The sequence below is a fragment of the Nelumbo nucifera genome, chromosome 1 (assembly GCF_055504915.1).
Source record: "Nelumbo nucifera cultivar China Antique chromosome 1, China Antique-T2T, whole genome shotgun sequence".
Taxonomy (NCBI): Eukaryota; Viridiplantae; Streptophyta; class Magnoliopsida; order Proteales; family Nelumbonaceae; genus Nelumbo; species Nelumbo nucifera.
In genome coordinates this window covers 80,395,675-80,417,571 of record NC_142649.1, presented here as the reverse complement: position 1 = coordinate 80,417,571, position 21,897 = coordinate 80,395,675, and the positions used below count along the sequence as shown (strand labels likewise).

Genomic DNA, 21,897 nt, shown 5'->3' with positions numbered 1-21,897 from the left:
TTCGGGCCTCAGAAGCCCTGTCCCCCGGACGATCCGAAACAGGATTTTTAGCCACCTTATCCAGTTTTTCTGAAGCTAGAACCAGCATAAGGTTTCTGTACCAGTCGGCATAATTGGGTCCCTTAAGCTTGTTGTCGTCAAGCAACTTAGCAAATTGTCCATTTGCCATTTTCTAGTAAAATGGCAAAACGTTAGTCCACAACTTTTAGTTTGATTCATGTTACCTACATAGATATGGATTTTAATCTATGTTCCGTTCCTATTTGTTCACCTATGAGATTTCCCTCCTCTCTCAGTGACGGAGATGGCGAAATATCTCTGGAAATGTGGGAAATCACATAGGGTGCACGGAGCCAACTGTTTCAGCTGCATAACCCCACCACCTTTCTATGACGGATCATATCTATTCATCGTATGAGTTTCTCTTTGGCCTCTATCAGACAAGGTTCAGAGCCGTTTTTAGGTAAACCTTTCTGTCCAGTGAGTGCTCACCCATCATATTCAGGTTATGCCAAGGTACCGTGAGAGAGTTCCCATTTTCTGGTAAAGCCCCTCCCACATCGGTCTATGACTCCCCTATCATCTTATGAAACACTCTGACAGATCCAACAGCAAATGGATAGCCCAATTTTATGGTGTGTTTCCTCATTACTGAAAGACCCATCATTGTGCTAATGACGGAAGGCCTTTAGAGAGTCCATCATATGGATCTCCCTATCACATGCACTCATATTTGCTGGAGGGAAGAAAATTACGCCCTAGTTAATTTAGGTCAAACCAGAGTGGCTCCCACTGACTTTCATAAAGTCATATTTGTGGTGGGCCTAAATTGGCTAGGGTTTTTGCATGTTTCCCTTTTCAGGGTTGTGGGGCCCACCAAGCAAGGAGGGGTCATCCAATGACCTTATGGGACACCATGGCAATGATGTGCATTCAGCCATGGTGTGCACAAGAGCCACTAACGAGTCATCATGGGCCAAGTGCTTATGGCCCATGGTTGCAGCACATCAAACATCCACACATCGCATGATATGGAAGAATTGATCCAATCAATTAACTACTGTAAAGCCCGTTAATCAGCCCAACAAAAACACAATATTAACAATTAATATCATCTAGGTATATGGGCTGAATAGCAGTCAGCAGTTCGGCCCATATAGCTTTTCTCACAAAATGGGCTTTTGCAGTTTTAACCTTTTAAAACTAGGCTTTACATGTTGGGCCGAATTAATCCCTGCAATTGAACATCAGATTTGGGCCTGATAGTGTGAGAAAACTGGACTAAAAATGGTCCCCTTTCGAACTCTAGATCGGTCCAAACAGATTTGGTCCAATCCGGTCTGAGATGGTCTGAAACTGATTTTCAATTCAAGAATTAATTCAAGAAAGATCTGAAATTAATATTTCTGATTTTTTAGACAATCATAAATCAGATATGGACAGTTCGCACCACCTGCAAAACAGAGGTTAGTCACTAGGGTTGCAGTTTCATAAACTGCAAAACGCAGAAAGCGATCCCTCCATCTGCTAATCTCCAGCGCCGCCACCTTCTCCAATCAAGAAAATAAAAAATTACAGAAATCCTATTTCTATTAATTAATTAGATTCTTGATCAAATCCTATACATTCGGTCTAGAAAAAAAAAATTATTTTACAGACCAAATGGAATAGAACTTAAAAGAAGAATGCACAGACAATCTGCCCCAATGCTGCACTTCGATCTCCAGGTGCGAAAAAACCATTAAATCAAGAAATAAATAAAGAACAATTCAAAAATTAATTTCAGATCAATCGCCCTCAACAAGAAATGATTTCTTGAATTAAAGAAAACAATCTGCGCAAATCCTGGTGGAACAGCTTCTACCCATTTGCGCAGGTTCAGATCTGATTTTCTTGGTTCAATATTCGAACCTGGGGCTCTGATACCACTGAAAGAATGGTGGGATCCATCGTATGGATGCCAAAGATTGCGGAATAGGGTAGGGCGAATTTCAAAAATTTCCACTTTCTTCCAACTAGGAATCATATTCCCTAATTTTAGAATCAAAATTCAAGGATCCTATTTGAACCATAACCGAACCAAAAGACAAGGGAGGGATTATACCTGATCCAGAGAAATAATATCTCCCAAAGTTGGTGTTCACGCCTAGAGAAGACACCAAGATCCACTCTTCTTGAAGATGACACAACAACTGTGGAACGAAACCAGCAGAGTGCGTCCTACACACCGAATTCTTCAGAAGAATCCTTTGGAAACAACGAGCACTGAACTCGATCAGTTCTTCAGCAAAAACTGATATCAAGAACTGATTTCTTGATTCCCTTCTCAGTGAAGATCGAACTAAGCAGCATGTGGTGGCAGCTGGAAGAATTCCCTAATGCTGAATTGGCGTAGAAGCAGTTTCAGCTTTAGAGAGAATGAGATCCTATATTTGTCTTTCAGAAGAATAATCTCTGAAAACCCTAGGTTCGAATTCTAATAATTCTTGATAGGGTTTCCTCCTTTCTTGTTGATTAAGAATCTCCTATCCTATTAGGAATTATCCTAATCCAAATCTGTATTTGAATGTGCATAATCTTAATCCTATTTGTAGATTAGGTTAGCCTACTCCTGATCTTATTAGGAGGTTACCAGATTCAAGTCATATTTGAATCTAGTCTCTAAGAGTGGATAGGGTTAAAACCCTATCCTATCAGCTAACCCTACTCTCAGATTTGCCCCATAAGTGGGTGATCATATCAGCCCAGTTCAAAATGGGCTTTTGGCCCATTAAGTAATCAATGCTCAATTAGTTTCCAATCTGCTGCCCAGTTGGGCTTCTTTGTATGGCGTGGGACCCAAGCATTGATCTACACACCAACCACATGGGTTCGGCCCAACCTTTATTATAGGGCCTAACTGAATCCACTAGAAAGCCCAATGAACCCCTGAGCCAATCATATGGACCCTATGTGCCCAACATTTTACACTAAGCGATCCCTGGGCCAAGCCATCTTATAAAAACCCAAGGACTATGGGCAAGTGCAAAATTAGCCCATCAGGTATTATTCCAAATGGCCTTACACTTAACCTCTCAGCCCATAATGATCAAGCACTGCCCGACAAGAGAGGACCTCTCCCTCGGCTGCAAGGAACAGTGTTGCACTCTCTACTCGCATGGATCCCGGGAATTAAAACCATTTGCAAATATTTCAAAACCATACTTAAATATATATCATATATATAATTTTGCAAAATAAAATTCCAACGATTGAAATCAACTACCGGCAGTTTGGTTTCCATAAGAGAGAGTGAATTCCCGATCATTACCTTTGTCCGACAATGGGGTTGATCCCGTCACTATGATCACCCACTCAGATGAATTCTCAGACTGTCCCAACATACCCAGGTTTTGACCCCCGCTAAGGATCTCACTGATTGGCATATCAAAGACAGCCTAATCTGACACCTAGTGCAGTACCATAATCGGGTCTAGGGGTCGAGTGTAACTTTCCAGTTTTGCCCATCAATCTCCAAGGTCCAAGGCAATACTGGAAATCTGGTCTGGTTCAAGGGTTCAATTAATCCCACACTGCATGTGCCTTGGGTCTCACCTTGGCGGCCGAGATAAACCACCCCAACAGTTGGCAGCACACCAGTGTCAGCCTTGGCAGGATAAATCTCCCCAGACTTATCCAACGGCTGTGAACATTCAAAACCAACACAAGCCTCATTAAGTGTCCAGTTTTAGGGTTTTACACAGAAGCATACCACTGAACATGAATCAAACATGTACTTCATTTATTTACATTAAATATCAAGAGTACATCAGAATTGATTGAAGCTAAGGGCATACAAAAACTGTCCAACAATTGCTACAACATGCACATTGAAAATTTAAAATAATATGCAACACATTTTTAAATTTATACATTCTAATTATTTATTTAATAAAAAATAAATTAGGTGGCATTTGATGAATCTGAAATCTGAAAAGTTAAAAATATATTAAAAATGTCTAAAATCTAAAAAGTTAAAAAGATATTAAGTGTCTGAAATCTTAAAAGAGCTATGATGCTTTTCTACTTTTTAGATGCTCTGAATAGATAAGGTTGTTTGTATTGGATCAATCATTTAGCATCTAAAGTTCCTTGATTTTACTATTTTACCCCCAAAACAGACTATTTGATAATTTTGAGTTCAATTTGCACTATTTCATATCAAATAATTTATGAAATTCAAAATAATGTTGAAATAATACGAACAAAAAATAATAAATTAATAAATAACACAATTAAAATTATTAAAAATAATTGATAATTAACACAATTAAAATTAATAAAAATAACTAATGGCTAATAAAAAATAATAAATAATTAAAGATAGCTCTTGGACCTAGTTAGTAATTAGAAACAAAGATAATTCCTTAATCCAGGAGTTCTAAGACTATCCAATGAGTGGTTGTCTTGGATTTATGTAGTCCAATAATCACTCGCCTAAAATCAATAAGTTAGTGGTTTGATAATTCATTTAAATTGGTATTGTATAACAATTAGAATTATACTTTAATCTGGTTTCCAAAACAAAGATAGCTCATCTCATAGGACAGAATACTCCCATGGGATTTTCTAGAACAATATGCATATGCATTGTATTCCTAAAAGTAATAGATAAGATGGCTTTCAAATGAAAAAGTGGTTTGCAGCTGGTTGAGCTTGGAGTTCGTGGTGCAAGTTATGATGAATGAAAAAGCCAAAAACATACACAAACATACAATCAAAAACTGAGAAACATACAACTGGAAAAAAAAAATGATAACCAAATTCATCAATGGTTTGGAGATTATAACAACCATAAACAACTGCAATTAAACAAATCAAAAGCAAAATAAATATAAAGAGCCGTTTGAAGTGTAGTCGTTTGAAGAAGAACAACCATAAACAACCATAAACAACTGTAAACATAAAGATTAGAATCAAAGTCAAAATAAACATAAAGATGAGAACAACTATATGCCAACATTTGTTAAACATAAAGAGCCATTTGAAGAAGAATATCTGAATCCTATGAACAGCCATTTGAAGAAGAAGAAGAAGAAGAGGAGGAGGAGGAGGAGGAGGAGGATACTTTCGACAAGACAAGCAGCAATATTCAGTCGAGATGAGCGGTGGTCGTGAGGATGCTTTTCAAGAGAGAAAACACAAATGGAGGAAAATGTTAGGTTTTGGGGTTAATAAGGGCAAAATCATGCTATTTCTATGTTTCTTGGGGGGTATTTTCGACATTCAGCTTGCTCTGAAACGTGTCTGAGCACATTAAGAGCCGGCCCATGAGCTTTAAAACTCAGATCTGATAATGAGATTCAGACCCATTTTCAGAAGTAACACCAAACAGCTCTAGTGTTTGGAAAGTAAGTTTTTCAAACACCGAACCTCTGAAAAGTGTTATCAAACGCCCCCTATTAGTTTTTTTTTTTTATTATTATTATTAATGAGATAACCTGTCCCTCATACCCATAACCCGACCCCCACCCCATCTTGAAGGAGAAAACATCACCTGTGCAACCAGTGTTTTTAAAACCGGACCATATCAAATGATCAGACTAGAAAAACCAGAAATTGGTCCTCTATTTCACCCTAAAACTGCTATTTGACCAAAAACCAGACAGTCAAATCGTCAACCCAAACAACGATTTTAACCCTTTTATTATTTTTTATTTTTTTTGTCAGAGAGGACAGTCCCGAGAACCAAATCCAAAACGGTTCTTTATGTGGTACATTTTTAAAAACCTTGCCTACAACCACCGTGGAAGAACAATTCCGACCCCAGTGATATGTAGACACGTCGGTGTTTGAGATAAAAAATTAATGCAATTATATGTGACTGCTTAATTGTCTGGTGCTGCTTTTTGTATAAGGTTAATTAGATAATGGTACATCTACTCCATTGGGGACGTAATATACCATCCTCATTATCATCATCATCATTTTAAACCTTATCCAATTACATATAATTAATGAGCGACCATGAAGGCTGTGAGAAGGCTTCCACTCCATTATTATTTTCACAAAATAAAAACAAGAAAGCACATAATCATGGTACCAATTCCAACACAACCAACAGAACATGATAAACAATCCTGGATCAGAATATGACATTTTAGGGATCTCACCTCATACGTTGATTCTGTTGCAGAAAACCCATAAACATAAATTCAAATTGCACAATAAAATGAAGAAAAAATAAAGATAAAGAAAAGTAAAGAGTAAAAGAATACATAGGTTTAGATGGTTCGATTTAAGTAAAGAATGAGCAGAAATCCACTATAGAATCAACAATGTAGATTAGAGAGGTGCACAACCTCTCTCACATAAATCCTAAACCACAAAACATCTAGAAACCTCTCTACTTCACTCTCTCAAGTCAGAAGATACATAATAAGAAAAAAAATAACAAATTAGATAAGTTTCTGTTTTCCGGTTGGACCCAAAAGCTGATTATGAATTAGGTCCATACCGCCACAGGAGCTCCTCACCCCCCACCTACTATTCCCACCAGAAATCATTATGAAATTTTGCATTCAAATTTCTCTCAACTTGATTGGGAACGGGTCACGATAGGGATCATCATAACAATACCTCACACTAACATTCCATACTACCAACATGGGGTTGGTTCAAGCAAGGTGATACGTAATTTTAGCTAATAAATAAACAATGAAATGCATCACAAGTTTTCAATCCACAAACTCTATTAGCTCCGATTTCCTTTTCTTTCAGGGTGCGGTGTTTGTTTGATGCCCAAGCATAATCAGCAGGTGATTGACGTGATACCTAACATCTCTGATCTCCCCTCATAATTTCTGCGTTTTATATTAATTTTGGTGCAAATATACAACCCCAAACACCTGAAACCACCAACTCTATTATTCAGTTCAAACAGATGGCCCGTTTTAATTAAAATAAAAATATAATCAAAAACCGTTGTTCAGATCAAATGGGTCGAGGGTCCACCCAACTCAGTAGGTTACTGACCAAATCACTATTTTTTTATTCAAAGAACAGATTTAGAATGAAACAGAAGTGATATGGTTCTTTAAGCCAAATGATCAAACTGTCTGGATCAATGACGGTTTGAAAACACTGCCCTCAATCCTAGTGGCGACAGGATTTGATCTGATCTCCATTACCACCATAAAACAACCGGTGATGTCACCGATTGAGCCACCATTGGTGAATTTAATATTCTTGCCTCATTCCTGGATTTCTAAACTGCCCACAATAAGAAATTAAGCCATCTTTCTTATATAGGTCAAACGATTTATAAACTTTCAAGGGCATTAATCTTTTCCGTTCATGTGTAATTTCTGTCCTTATCCCTTCTCCAGGGCTGTGCTTCTCCTTATTAGTTAACTGTCTGTTTTAATACAAGAGGGAAAAGAAGGAAAAAGGGGGAGTCATCTTCTTCATTCTCACCACATATTCACTCAGGGTTAATATTAAAACGTTTGTTAAGTAGCAATTTTCTTGTGGGTAATTTACCAATTATCAATAATCATAGAAAATTTCTTACCCTGGTCTGAGATAGCAATTAATTTTCCATATTTTCCCTAGCAGTTTTGTCTCGATTCTTTGATCACCTTGTACGTGCCTGCTGCAATGATGTATGTTAGTATGTAGATTTCACAGTTCATTTATTTTTATTAAAATATAGTATTTTGCTAATAAAACCAAAGCACTTTGAACACCCACTCATCATTTTTTAGAAAAACAATGCATGGTTAGGGCAGGTCGTTCTTGACTTTTGGTAAAATGAAGTATAGAACCCTTGTGAAATGCAATGGTTCCCGAATATCCTTTTTAAGTACTGTTGGATAGATTTTTTGAAAGTATTACAGAGTAAGAAAACATGCCCGATATTTTTAGCGTCTGTTTGACCTAGTTGCCATTGTTTCAGAAAACGGTGTCACATCAGCACCACATTGAAAAAAACAGTATTCCAAGAAATGGGTATTGGTTTGGAATTGTTTTTCCACAAAAAATAGTATTCCAAGCCACACCTTAGAAATCGGAAAGGCATGGGCTTGGAGCAATGTCAAATTTGGCATTTCCTGGAGCTACAGCTCATTACTACCAAAAGGGATGTAAGGTGGCGTGATGTAGTATTGGATAATAGGTACCAGTGTTAAAAACATTTCTTGGAGCATTGATACCAAACAGAAAAAGTTGTTGCTCCAAGAAACGTCCTACCTGATAACAATGGTTCCAAAAAAAAAAAAGACAAAAACGATGCTTCCAACCCACACATTAGCGAAAACAGTGCTGCATCTGCAGCATCGATGCCAAACACATAGTTTAAGTATAAAAACACCAAAAGCACAAAGTCTAATTTCAAACCACCTTAATTTTTGCCTTATACTTATAGTTTATACTTATTAAAGCATGTGGCATTAATTGCACATGTGGTATATATCTCTCACCATAGAATGCATTCAAAAAAATTTATCTCATGTGGTAGCGTATATATGGATGTCACATGATGTGTCATATTGTAAGATATATAGATACCACATGGAACTTGAATGTATTCAGCGTACATGCATGCTATATAATTGCAAATATGGATGTCATATGACATTAGAATATATTCAATGTCATATGGCAGCATATATAAAATGCCATCAATAACATATATGTCTCACATAATAATAGATATAGATGACAATGGCTATTTAATGACATGTATACGCCACATGATAGAATATATGAATGTTACATGACACTTAAATATGATAAAATGGCATGTGTCATATAGTGATATATGTAGATACAATACAGTACTCGAATGTATTCAATAAGACAAGACACATGATATTTGGATACACAATATATCAACATATTTGAATGTCATATGACATAATTCACTTGTCTAGCATTTTATTGTATAAAAAATGCCATGTGTTACTTTTACTTTAAAAAATATACTTTTGAAAGTTATCCAATCAAATGCATTTCAAAATAAAAGTATGAAAGCAAAAATATAATTTATACTTTGTACTTCCATACAATCAAAAGAATAAATCACGAAGTCTATCCAAACAACACCTTAGTTACCTTTAAAACATGAATTTAATGTTATACCAGCAAAAACATATATAAACATTAAGAATATGAACTTCATAATATACCTGTATAAGAATTTACTTAGATTTAATATTTCCAATCCATTGTTGACCAAGCTGGTCAGACCATTTAATCCATCACTGTCATGATTCTCGTTTAAGTTAACCCCCAATCCATTTTTACTCAAAAAAATACATACAATTGGTCAAAAACCCAGCAACTTAAAGAAATTAACCATCAGGCATCAACCCACACGGCATTAACAATGGATCATGATTTACAAATGACAATGAATCATAGTTTCCAAAATACAATGTAGATATGATGCATATAGCAATTTTAAATGATAGCAACAACAACACTAACAAAATAAGTTTTCTTATCAAAACTCATATAAGAAAGAAAAGTAATTGATGATAGAATTATTGCCTTACAAACTAAAGACCTAGTTTTAACTTTTAAGTCTCTTTCCTTGTATTTATATCAATATTTTTCAACTTGCAACAAAATCAAATATTCACAATGATTTGGCCTATCGCCCTGACAATTTTTTTAGGCTTTTTTCTTTTCTATAGGCAATGTGTACGACATCTACTCTTCTTTTCCATTATTTGTAAATTTAGCCATTTCCGTTAGTGATAACACAATTCTTATTTTTCAAACATGTTTTTTGTTTATTATGGCAAATATATATTATTAAAGGCATGATCAAACTTCTACAAGTTTTATAAAATTTTCTACAAAATACTTTTATTATTTAATTTATGATATAACAAGTCGACCTAAGTGGGATGAAAATGCAATTGCAATCAATTTCTGTAACATTGGTTTTTATCGTGTTTCCTATCCCATGGTCAAGTTTATAAACCCATCACATGATACTGATTAGCTGAACACTTTAACCGTTCAGCGGGCTGTGGTTCCACGCCAGTAATAAACTCATGGGCCCCAGTGTAAAAGACACAGGCCCCATGTATTTAGTTAAACCCTGCTCGTTAAATGGCTAACTCACCATCTAGATGGAGAAGCCATTTGAGTCACTACACTCACTATCAAAATAGCCTTGTGGATCAATTTCCAAGTGATCAAATCTTTAAATTGGCCCTAATATTTTCATATATGAGATTACAGGTTGAGTGGTTCGACCAGATGGCCAACCCGATGGCCACCACCAGACGATACTAGGTTTTTTTCTCGCATTTTTATTTTTCAAATTTGTTAAGCATCAAATGAGCTAAAATTGATAAAATGGATAGCTAAAGTAAAGTCGATGCAAAAACTAAAAAAAAAATGAATGATGCATCACTTGAAATTAGGAATCGGGTAAATCGTTGAAATACAGAGACGTTATACATACTGAAGCAGTTAAACAGAAACCTGAACACATAATAATCTACAAATTTGCCACATTAAAAAGCAGGGGCACCAACAATGCATTTACCACATCATCATCGCAGAAAGAGTTTCAGTGGCCACGGATGCTCCATCTCTACATCAGCAACCACCGCCTCCCATCTCTCTCCACGTATAACTCTCATTTACAAGATCATCACCATTCATATGTTCACAGGGTTTGAACACGAAAATCATATATCCCAGAACTGCTCGTTCTCTCTACAAGGGTTCAATGGTCCCGCTTTTAAGCCTTTCCATCCGGGCTTGAAGGCCAGACAATGCTTTTTCATCCATGGGAAGGACACCGGTCTGCACAGGAGCCTCTGAGTCAACACGGACTGACCCCTGAGGAATCTGACTAGGAGGAGGTCCATGTGCCAGCACATTGCCATTCATGAACATTAATGCCCTGTTACCAGCTTCTGGGTTCACTGTAGCAGCTGCCAATTGAATACTCTTCATCCTTTCTCTGATTGCATCCAATGTCCCGCTTGTTATTGCAGTTGCTGCATTCATGTCCACTGTCAGACCCTCTCTTATGGGATAAAAATTAAAAATACAACAGTTTATGAAAAACTTTAAGGGGTTTGAAGAATATTACTTGCAGATGAATATCTGTCATTCCTTTCATCTGCCATATTTTGTCTCAATTCTGAGTTATCAGATATCGGACCTCTCAAGGAAATAGCATTAACAGCCCTGTCATCATCAGAATATGACGGTGGCAGATTGGAGTTTGCGGATTCAAGTTTCACATTCAGAGGCTTGGCATCATTCAAAGAATTTGTATGTACAGGTGATAATGGTGCAAATTTTGGGGAAGAAAGAGCAACAGGAGGTGGGGTAGACATTGGCAAACTTGAAGGCGTCCTCCCAGCAGCTGCATTCTTTTCCATCTACAATACAAAAAATACCAATACATAAAGTTTAAAAACCTTGGGTATCTTCCCCTTGACATGTTATTTAAGAAAGGGATTTACATGCAGACCTGAGCTAAACCATCTCTTATGTATGTACGGAATGCCTCACTTGCATTTTGGAGTTGAGCAAATATATCAACCTGGAAGAAATTATACAACTTAATCAAGACGACACAATCATTGAATAAACAGACTGCCCTCGACCCAGGAAGTCCTTGACCAACGCAAAATTCCAGCAGAATTTTTTTTGCCAAAATGTGTATACCTTTGGGTATAATTGGGTAATACGATACAGTTCATAAAGACCGATGGTGCATGTTTGCTTGTCACCAATTTTCTTGAATATTGCAGCTAGTTCTTGCTGGAAGGTGCCACCAAGACAATGTTCCCAGTAGAAGATTAATTAGCATTAAAAACAACAATGCATGTAATAGGCACATTGGTAAATGATACCATAAGCATGACAAGATACAATATAAATCACTTGGAACAACATACAACCTTCAACTGGGCATCAGCAGAATGTGTGGCAGGCGATGGATTGTTGGCAGTAGAATCACCCCAATGAGTTTGACCAACAGGGCCTGATGGGGTCAGCATTCTAGCCGCAGCAAGGGTCTGACATTTGAAATTTAAAACAACAAAAAGAAAAAGAATTTAGTAGGGAGACCAGTCCAAAACAAATAAGGCCAATGTTTAAGCTAATCGTTAACTCATAATAATGTACCTGAAGATTAAGGTCAATATAAGCAAGTATAATAGGTTGAGGTTCCGTATCTATTGGAACCATCGAAAGGTGCCCCTTTATCGCCGTCCCACGAAGCTTAACCAGTTCATGTAGGACAGTTTTAACCATTCGCAGAGGCTTGTCATCGGCTCCAGCTCTGGCCATTAACATATTGCAATAGGAACAAGAAAATAGTTAAAACTCAACTTCCATTATGGTAGGAATAGGAAAGTTTTAGTTTAAAAGCTACATAGAGAGTTACCTTCTCCTGATTTCTTCCATTCCTAGTTCTTGTAGATATATATGGATGCTCTGGAGAATTCGATCAAGGTCAACATCAAATATTGTGCTCTGAAGGACCTGCATGGAAATAGCGTTTTATCTATACCATAGTGAACATTTTCCCAACTAAAAAGTTCACATAATCGGCACTTTATATCATCCACACTCAGGTAGCCATGTCGGAACACTAGCCTTCATGCTACACCAAGGGTGTAGCTACATTATACCGTTGGGGGTCCTTGCCCCCCACCCAAACTTTTTTTAAAACATTAGTTACAGGAGAGCCAAGAGTGGAGCCACATAACAAGGTGGGCAGTTGCACACCCCCCCCCCAAACTTTTATAAATATAAAGCTCCCTTTCTCACATCACCAGAGGAGTGATCATAGGATGGGTTGGGCTTTGCACCTATGATAAGGGCTATATAGCCTAGGGTCAGGCCTGATTCCAGGCCTAAATTTTTCAAACCACCTTTTTCTGCAAACAGATGTAGATGATGAAACCAGATTATAGTCGACCCAATTTCAAACTACCCAAAGCAAACAGGTAAACCCAATACCCAACATGTGTGTTTTTTGGTGTATGTTCCACCTAGCACGTATTCAGTACAGCTACAAATAAATCAGCCCTCCCAAAAGAAAATTTCAGGCTCCACCACTGAAACAAACTGTTGTGCTTCTACACCTTTTTGCTTGCCTAATGCTTCACTAGCCCAATAGTCTTGGCATCACTCTGGAAAATGAGGTGCATTATCAAACCTGCAGAACTTCATGTTCTCTATGGTATTGGTATGCCAGTGGGGCCTCACATGCATCCTGCTCTGTCCCCACCAATGTCTCACTAATGTGTACTATGTCATCATCATCTAAGCCTGTATATCGGGTCAGCTACATGAATCCTATTTCACCAATTCGTTCTGTTCAGTACCATATCCATCATTAAATTAGGGGCACTTAAATCATTTCTTGGTACTTCCACCTAAGTCCTTTTCAGTCTGCCCCTAGCTATTCTAGCTCATTTAACTTGTAACATATCACTTCTACCAGGTGCTGCAATGTGTATTATGTGGTAACTGTCAGTGGTAACTGCATTTAAAGACTTGGAAAGTGTTTAAAAACCTGTGGAATAGATAAGTTGCCCTGACTATAAGAAAGACAGAAGAACATTATCAAATCCCAAACCAAACTGCTGCCATGCTTAAGAACTCCTTGGATGCCACTTAGTCCAATCTGGACTAAACACACAAAATCTCAAAAAATAGGACTATTATTTATTGAAAATCCACTCTTACAATTACAGAACAGGCTTCTAATTGGGTTATATATTCAGGCAGAAAAAAAAAGAAATTGATTAATCAATCTGGAAGTCCAATACCGAAACAAACACCTTAGGATCTCACTAGAAACAGAAAGTGGTTAAAATATGCTTTCTAAAAATGCTATCTTAAAGCATATTATAGTTTTACTCTAATTTTCAAACATTTGGTTGTTTTTTAGATTGTCTTTCTTAGTGAAAATTAAATGTGAGACCAAAATACACACTTAGAATAGCTCCAACATTAACAAAATTTGGGTTAAAATAATGATTTCTAGAAAGCCAACCAAAAGACCTCTTACTGCACAAATTAATTTTTCCCTAGTGTAGAAATGTTTAAGTACTGCTAAAAAAATTTTGAAAAAGGCAAAGTAAATATTATTAAAACTGAAAGACTACAACAGGCCCACAAGAGAACAGTCTTGGCCGGGCACAGCCAAATACACCTCTAATAGTTGCAACTCCCAGACTTCTAGACCTCAGCAGAACTGCCAGGTTCTGATGACGGAACCCTTTTGCTGCTGAAATCCAGGAAACCAACTTCCCAAAAGAAAGACAGTAACTCATCTAAATCTTTTGGAGGTCTTTTGGAAGATCCTTCTGTTTCTTTCAGTCCAGATTATGACAATTACAGCTGTAAAAATATTTTTTACGACTTAGTGAATGTTGTTGCAAAACATATTCCTACTTTGAAATGCCTCTGGTGAAGTTGAAAAAAGATAGAGGCCAATCTCATAAATTTCCAAGAAGGACAAAGGTAAATATGAACAGATCTTGCAAAAAAAGCTCAAAGCATGAAAGATTTACTTTGGTAAGTTTGATGAGACACTTGACAACTAGATCTGAGAACTTCTGATTCCTAGCCGCAAATATCTCATTTGATGCAGGTGATGGCCATCTTGATGGGTCCAGTGGACGCAATAAATTTATCAGAACAACAAAAGAAGACGTACGTTCCGCGTTGTCCTGTATTATAGGCACATGTTAGTATGACAGATGCCTAGATATTGAAGAAAAACACCGTAGGACAAAACTGACCAGAATCTTAAGCATCAAAACATTTAATGCTTTTAGGAGTTGACTGCCATCATCCATAAGTGGAACCCGTTCATCTAATAGCCAAAGTAGAAGTTCAGTGATGAGGCTGTCAAGGGTACTCTCCTTCACAGCATGTGCAAGCCTTTTATTTTGAAAGGTCTGTAGAGAAAACCATCCATTATTTTCACAACATAACAGATCACTATTTTAGGAATCAAAACATATAGAAGGATTTCAAAACTAACCTGCATAAGTGTGTTCAAAACATATTTACATGATCGTGAAGAAGCTCCTGCCAGACTAAAGTCAAAGGTTTTGGCTACCTGTCAAGAAATATGGTACAAATTATTAAGAGAACTTGATGGTTTAAAGAAGATAAAGAGCCATAAAGAAAAGAGAGGGAGATAGATAGAAGGAAATCATGATTAAATTTGCCTTAGTTGCTAGGCACGAAACAAGCCGATCTGCATCCTTGACAAGATCGTCCATCACGCTGCTTTCAGGATCATTTGTGGCCTGGGCCAACTCATGACAAACTACTTTCATGCCTTCAACTGACTGCACCAGAATAAAGAATCTTTCAGTCAGTATGGTGCGCAAATTATCTAAAAGATGAGGGAACGCTGCTTAAATCCAAACAACAATATTTTACAAGGCAGAACTACGAGGCAGGGTACAACGATTATGAGTTTAAGCAAATAAAGGGGAAATATGACCTTGAATGGGAGAAGAATTAAATCATGCACAAAAACAAAACTATAGATCAATTTACCATCATTAATTGGCTTCTAATGTAAATTTCAAGACCATTAGAAAGCTCATAATGTAAAGCAAAACTTGAATTGGTGTTAAACCACCAAAATATTTAAAGAATGCATATACCACAAAGTTAAGCCATGAGAGCCAACTTTATTTGATAATATGGAATGCATATGCCTGGCATAAAGTTTCACAAGGTGTGCAGAATGTTCTTATGCTTTTAGGCATGCACGACAAAGTTAAGCCACAGGAGGGCATTTGCCTTGTGCCTCACCTCAGACTGAGTCTCAAGGCATAAGACACATGACTCTGATAAAAAAAGGCATAAGCATGTGACTTTGAAAACATTTCTTGGTAATCACAACAAAGATGAACTTGTTAGGCAAGAACCCAAGATGAATAAGAAGACAGGCTAGGACATTAATTGACAGAAAAAGACAAAAACTTTACAATTCACTAGATCAATTATGTTATTTTAAAGAAATTCATCCTAAATAAAAATATCCATCCACTTACAGCCAGCATTATCTTTGTCCGTAAAGTAAAAAACCTCTGAGCAAAAAAAAAAGAACAAGAAACTAAAATCAAACCCCAATTTTCAAACAAGTCTACTTAACACTAAATACAAATAGTTGAATTAATAAAAATATTTAAGAGCATAAAACCCATTTCACCAAGGTAGTAAAGGCAAAGACTAAACATAGACATTTGATCTTAAAAGTATATAGAATGATAGGAATATAGCTCATATTTGGCACTGTGTTGTTAAGATAACTTAATCATCTGAGATTAAAAAATAAAGGACCAACAAGAAAGGAACTCCAATTAGCACAAATTACATTGTTGAATTGATGATAATATTCAAGACAATAAAACCCATTTTAGCAGGGTAATGAAGGCAACAAATAAACAAAAGCATTTGGGTAGAATGATAGAAATATAGCCCACATTTTCCATTTTGTGTTATAATAAGAAAAAACATCTCAAGGTTCACTTTTTTAAAAAACAGTGTTCATACTATGGAAAATGAAAAAGTTCAAGTTGTTTCACATCAAAGACCTGTTCAGGAGAACCAAACGAAATGATATCCAGAGCTTCATTCCAGTCTGTTGGGCCATTTGCACTAGCTAATGATCGAGTTAATAGTTGCCTGTCCATGTAAGGCTCGGAATGACCAATTGCTTCCCTGAAGCCAAACAATTTTAGCATAAAGTTCTGAAATATAATAGAAATAAAAATCTCATAGAAGCCCAACTGTACAAATCAATATACAACTATCAGCTAAGAACTGCCATGTCTCTGTACCTTGCCAAGGTTGGGACAGACACAGAACGTGCAAGTTCACCACTCTGCTCAGCTACATCAGACCTAGACCAAGAAACAAATATACATTAGCTGGATAACACCAATGGTATATTGTATATAACAAATTGTCAAATTGTAACCCTATGATCCGCATACTCCATGGTTGCAGTATTTAATAAAAATTATAGACATTATAGAATCAGATGACAACATAAAACCAAAATACATGATAGCTTAGTAGAGGCAAAGATTAGACAAGAAATTAAAAAAAAAAAGAATAAGTCTTCAATGAGTTAATGACAAATGATAACAGGACATTGTGCTATAAATGAGAACTTGAGGCGAGCAATCAAAAGACAATGGCATAAACATACACCAGAATGCACATAAAAATCAAAGTTAAGAACAAGTTTGACAATAATAACAATGTAAAAAAAAAATTACCAGGGTTCAGAAGGGAGGCAATGGAGTTTCAATATTTCAATTTAAAAATTAAGAATTTGGTACAATGAAATCTTTGTAGATTGTCTAGGAAACAAAAGTAACAAAAGTGTGGTGCTAGTTTCCAACAAGAACATGATGTCTCTGCAAAGCCACTTTGGAACTTTTGAATAGGGACACATTGTTGGGGATCACAAACAGCCCCCCCATAATTAGTTTTGGTAAGTTATAACAGGAGATAGAAGCATGACTTTATGTCTGGTTCTTTTCCCTACAGCAATGCTGTTTTCTTCATTTCCATTTTGGATTGTAGATCCAGTCATGGAAAAGAATCTCAAAACCCTAGAACTAAAAGTTATTTCAAATCATTGTATTCATGGTATACAATATTTTTTTAAGAGAAAGATAACTTATATTCAAAAGAAGGGCAGAGGGATGCCCATAATAGATGTACAAACAAGCCAGAAAAAAACAAAAAAGAAAGGCCTGGATCAACTAAGATAGCAATGTATTAGCAATATACAAAAAATTCAAACCAATCCTTCCTTTGCTAAAACATCAGCAGTTTGATTGATCTCCCAGGCATCCATCTAAAGGTGCAGTTCAGCACAGAAGACAGCTCATGAATTTCAGCAAGAAGGTGAGCTATCCTCCACGATACCTCATCTGAATCTTCTGCCCTCTTGATGGTAATCCTTGAGTCTCCTTCTACTGCTAAGGGACTGAAATGGAACCTCTTAGCAAACCTTAAGCCTTCTAGAAGGAAGCAGACTTCTGCTTCAGAGGCATCTACAGCTTGAACCGGACCACTAAAAGCCCACAAGATGTTTCCAAAAGAGTTTCTAACAATCCCCCTATTCCAGCTGCTGAGAGAGGAAGCAGTGACCTCCTAAAGCTGCTATCAAAGTGCAACAGGTACTCACACTCCCTCCTCAGGGGAGGTAGAGCTGTTGAAGTTGGAGAGGAAGGGGAAGTATGCAGAATCTGCAACCAGTTTCTTTGGAACTCCCCTATGCTCACACCATCAAAAATTCTGGTGGATCAGCATCCATGAGAAAATTAAGGATAAGATCTTCTGACGAATACTATCCAAAGAGGAGAAACTGTCTTCAAAAATTCTTCTGTTTCTCGGTATACAATATCAAAATCTATTTTCATTCACTTTATTAAAAATATATAATATTTTGATCATTATCGGTATTCAATATCCAACTCCAATCCAAGTCTGACCCAAATCCATGGATAAGATTCAATTTGAATTCAAAAATTGATGAACCAAATTCAGATCTAAGTATATCTGATTCAATCCAATGTGTTTGTAGCTCCATGTAATTCATCTCCCCAAGTGATTTGTCTAAGCCTTTAGTCTTTAGAACCTATCTAGATCCTACAGGACCTACAATCCTACATCAGGGCATACCAATCTTTCATGAATGCTTTACAAGTTCTAGTATATGAGGAAATAATAATTCAAGGAAATTTTGAATTTGAAAAAAGAAGCTTGCCTAGTGTAACTGGTGATTACCAGCCATTGCAAATTGCAATACAAATGATGCAAAATAAACTCAGAAGTTGTTATAATTTCCATGCTTTTAAATAGACCATACATTATACTTTATCCCCCCTTCTTGCAATATAGTAGTATAATATTTTTACCATTTACCAAAACAATCAGGTTATTTATGACCAGATCCTATATAACACTTATCATGTAAAGTTTGATGCAGAACAAGAATAGTCAATGTACAACCAAGATACTGGCATTGCAATAATGAATGGTTACTTAGGAAAATAGCATGTTTAGTAAACAGAAAATAGATTCACGAAGATAAATAAATCTATTACATCCTGCTTGACATAGGAATTTTCCCTCTAGTAAACATATATCTCTATCACATATAAGTGCATTTCTAGAAGGAAAAGCAAATACAAAACTAGAATGCATGAAACAGCAAGAAATTGTGTGGATGAGAGTTTCAATCAACTGATGAAAACACATAATAAAGATATTAGCAAAAAGTGCATACCCGTTGTCCCTAACAGAACGCCTCATGGCTGCTCGTGCTTCTCCAGGCTTACCTTCCTTCCTTTTGTCCATTTCACGAGCCTACACAAAAATACACCATACCATAAATTGTGTATATACAAATTATCAAATTATCAGAGATGTCATATGTGGCCAGCATATACCAACCTTCCACTTAAACCTATCATCCAACATGCTTCTTTGAGCATCTGATAACTTCCCAACAAATCTCCATACATCCTCACCTACAAGCATAAGGGTATATATATTTATGTGAAACAGTAAAAAGCATATGCACATTTATGCATCTACAAAGACATGAGACATTTAAAAGTCAATCAAAACCCACTGCATTGTCAAAACATACCAAGATTCTTATAAGCAGTAGCTAACGTATTCAGAGCAGCCTTTCGAATTTCACCATCTCGTTCAGATGTTAAACCAGCCACAAATTGCAGGGACTTCAACTGCCCACCTATCTGTTGAAACAGGAAACCATACCTTCAATGGATCATATCAAGTCAGGAATCAGGAAAGATAAAAAGGGAGCATAAGCTTCATACCTCAGCTCCATGGTTATCAATTAAAAACCCCACAAACTCAACACATTCTATGCGAGTGCGGTTGTTTTTGGAGCGCAGACCCTCCAAAATATAAGGAAAAATCTTCGTTGCTGAATATGTGTGAGTGATTTGCTTTATCAACTCCCTCATTTTTTCCCTCACTTTCTCAATGTTATGTCCAGACTACATTGCAGCCACAAAATCAATGTTAGGAATACAGTTTTCAGATGTGAATAATAATGCCCCACGACAATACATGTATTCAAACATTCAAACAAGCATCATAAGTTAAACAAAGATGCATGAAATCTAGATTAAGCACTACAGCATAGAGTTATTTAGAAAAGACCTTCTCTATCAAACATGGAAGAAATATGGACGCTTCTGATTCAGTCAGAGTGTAACCCTCATCTTTCAACATATCAAAAAGTTCTGGGAGAAACTCCAAGACCTGGGAAAGGGGGAGAGGGAGAGAGAGAGAGAGAGAGAGAGAGAGGGAGAGAGAGAGAGGGTCAACTTGAATGTTCACCTTACAAGACATAAATACAGAAAATAAAAAGGATTAAAAAAGAAGGATTTTACCTTCAGTAAACATGTTGTGTTTGACTCACAGAACCGTAACACAAACCATCTCAGAAGTATATCAACAAGTTCAATTATTTCCTTTCCACTGGATGGAAGAGCCTGTACAAAAATAGAAAAAATCTGACTAAATAAAAGCTTCTAAGTTCAAACCAGAACAATGGTTTATTAAGAATAATAGAAAGGAACCTTATGTAACATCTCAAGACCATCAACTTGCTTCTTAAAATCATTGCTCAGAAGCCGCCTATGAAGGTCTTCTCTGAAATATTTCATAAAGTCATTCTGCAACAGAAGTCACATTGGGAGAAAATCTGTGAATTCCAAGAATAAGAAGAAACAAAATCATTGCTCTATGAACAAAACATAATACAAACTTCGAGATCTTGAATCTGTTCCAATCGTGGCTCTTCAAATTTAAACCTGCGTACAACCATTCTCTCCCTATCTTCCTGTACAAGTATCGACCCATGTAAGAGGCATCCCATAATATTCGGATGCACTGAAGTAAGAAACCACATCAAAAACTACCTTATTTGAGTCCTTAATATTGAATAAAGCCTGTGACTGGAAAGCAAGATCCTGTGGAGAAATTGATTCTAGCCTGGAGCCCTTGGCAGGAACTCTCTGTCCAAATACAAACAATCAGCAACCATCTATAGTGCCAGAGAAAAAAAGGTTACAAGCAATTAAAACAGACCGAAGAAATGGCTCTATTGCCATGCTTGGATGTACGATCACCAAAACCATTTGAACCAGATTTTCCGATCTTTGTGCCAGGTTTAGACGCAAGACCAGTTGAAAGTCCTTTCCCTGAGTCAAATGACTCTGGAACCAAACAAGCAAGATTAATGCATCAGAAATGGATACAAAAGAAAAAGATAAGAAACATAACACTCGACCCAGGATTATGATGATACACCTTGGAGCCCCCCGGGCAGTTTAAATCGCTCAAGCACAAGAGCTAATGCTGGTCCACGTAAATCCTTTAAATTCTTTGTCACCTACAATTAAAGATCAGATAATAGATTACATTTATATGCTAAATAAATCAGTTAAATTTCAAAAAGCACAAAAAAAGGAAGACTTGTAAAATGCCTAGACCACATACTGCCTCTTGTCCACAAACTCTCAAAATTTCATTCATGCAGGCTTCAGAAGCTTTTCGAACATCTGCTGATTTGTCCTAAACAAAACAAGGAAAAAAAGATCTGCATATTCTATCTAAATCTGCCAATGAACTTAACATTTATAGTATATTAAATTTAAAAGATACCATCATAGCAGAGGCAGCTGGCTTGAGCAAGTGTAGAACATCAGATGAGTCACTCAGTCCAGAAAGTTGCTTTGTTAACCAATCAAAAAGATCCTTCCGCCCTTCTGCCCCAAGTTTGGTGTCGGACAAAGCAGTCACAATGTAAGGAACCTAAAAAAATTGGCATTT

The 21,897-nt window shown here is 36.7% G+C and overlaps 1 protein-coding gene across 2 annotated transcripts in view; it reads right to left on the bottom strand.

Annotated features, from left to right (window-relative positions):
- Positions 1 to 10,382: 10,382 nt before the first annotated feature.
- Positions 10,383 to 21,897, bottom strand: part of MOR1 (ARM repeat superfamily protein) — a 35,829-nt gene continuing 24,314 nt past the window's right edge. For both annotated transcript variants that reach the window (XM_088886807.1, XM_010247016.2), the window contains exons 29-54: positions 21,730 to 21,879; positions 21,565 to 21,639; positions 21,376 to 21,457; positions 21,154 to 21,281; positions 20,985 to 21,080; positions 20,831 to 20,905; positions 20,643 to 20,738; positions 20,454 to 20,555; positions 20,221 to 20,322; positions 19,872 to 20,054; positions 19,676 to 19,787; positions 19,477 to 19,553; positions 19,310 to 19,389; positions 16,842 to 16,904; positions 16,596 to 16,722; positions 15,213 to 15,335; positions 15,023 to 15,100; positions 14,778 to 14,936; positions 14,547 to 14,705; positions 12,407 to 12,504; positions 12,145 to 12,301; positions 11,919 to 12,035; positions 11,683 to 11,778; positions 11,486 to 11,557; positions 11,099 to 11,393; positions 10,383 to 11,003 (exon numbers count right to left, since the gene is read on the bottom strand). In XM_088886807.1, coding sequence (XP_088742933.1) covers positions 10,717 to 11,003; positions 11,099 to 11,393; positions 11,486 to 11,557; positions 11,683 to 11,778; positions 11,919 to 12,035; positions 12,145 to 12,301; positions 12,407 to 12,504; positions 14,547 to 14,705; positions 14,778 to 14,936; positions 15,023 to 15,100; positions 15,213 to 15,335; positions 16,596 to 16,722; positions 16,842 to 16,904; positions 19,310 to 19,389; positions 19,477 to 19,553; positions 19,676 to 19,787; positions 19,872 to 20,054; positions 20,221 to 20,322; positions 20,454 to 20,555; positions 20,643 to 20,738; positions 20,831 to 20,905; positions 20,985 to 21,080; positions 21,154 to 21,281; positions 21,376 to 21,457; positions 21,565 to 21,639; positions 21,730 to 21,879 — 3,189 coding nt within the window. In that variant the 3' untranslated portion in view covers positions 10,383 to 10,716. The remainder of the gene's footprint in view (positions 11,004 to 11,098; positions 11,394 to 11,485; positions 11,558 to 11,682; positions 11,779 to 11,918; positions 12,036 to 12,144; positions 12,302 to 12,406; positions 12,505 to 14,546; positions 14,706 to 14,777; positions 14,937 to 15,022; positions 15,101 to 15,212; positions 15,336 to 16,595; positions 16,723 to 16,841; positions 16,905 to 19,309; positions 19,390 to 19,476; positions 19,554 to 19,675; positions 19,788 to 19,871; positions 20,055 to 20,220; positions 20,323 to 20,453; positions 20,556 to 20,642; positions 20,739 to 20,830; positions 20,906 to 20,984; positions 21,081 to 21,153; positions 21,282 to 21,375; positions 21,458 to 21,564; positions 21,640 to 21,729; positions 21,880 to 21,897) is intronic.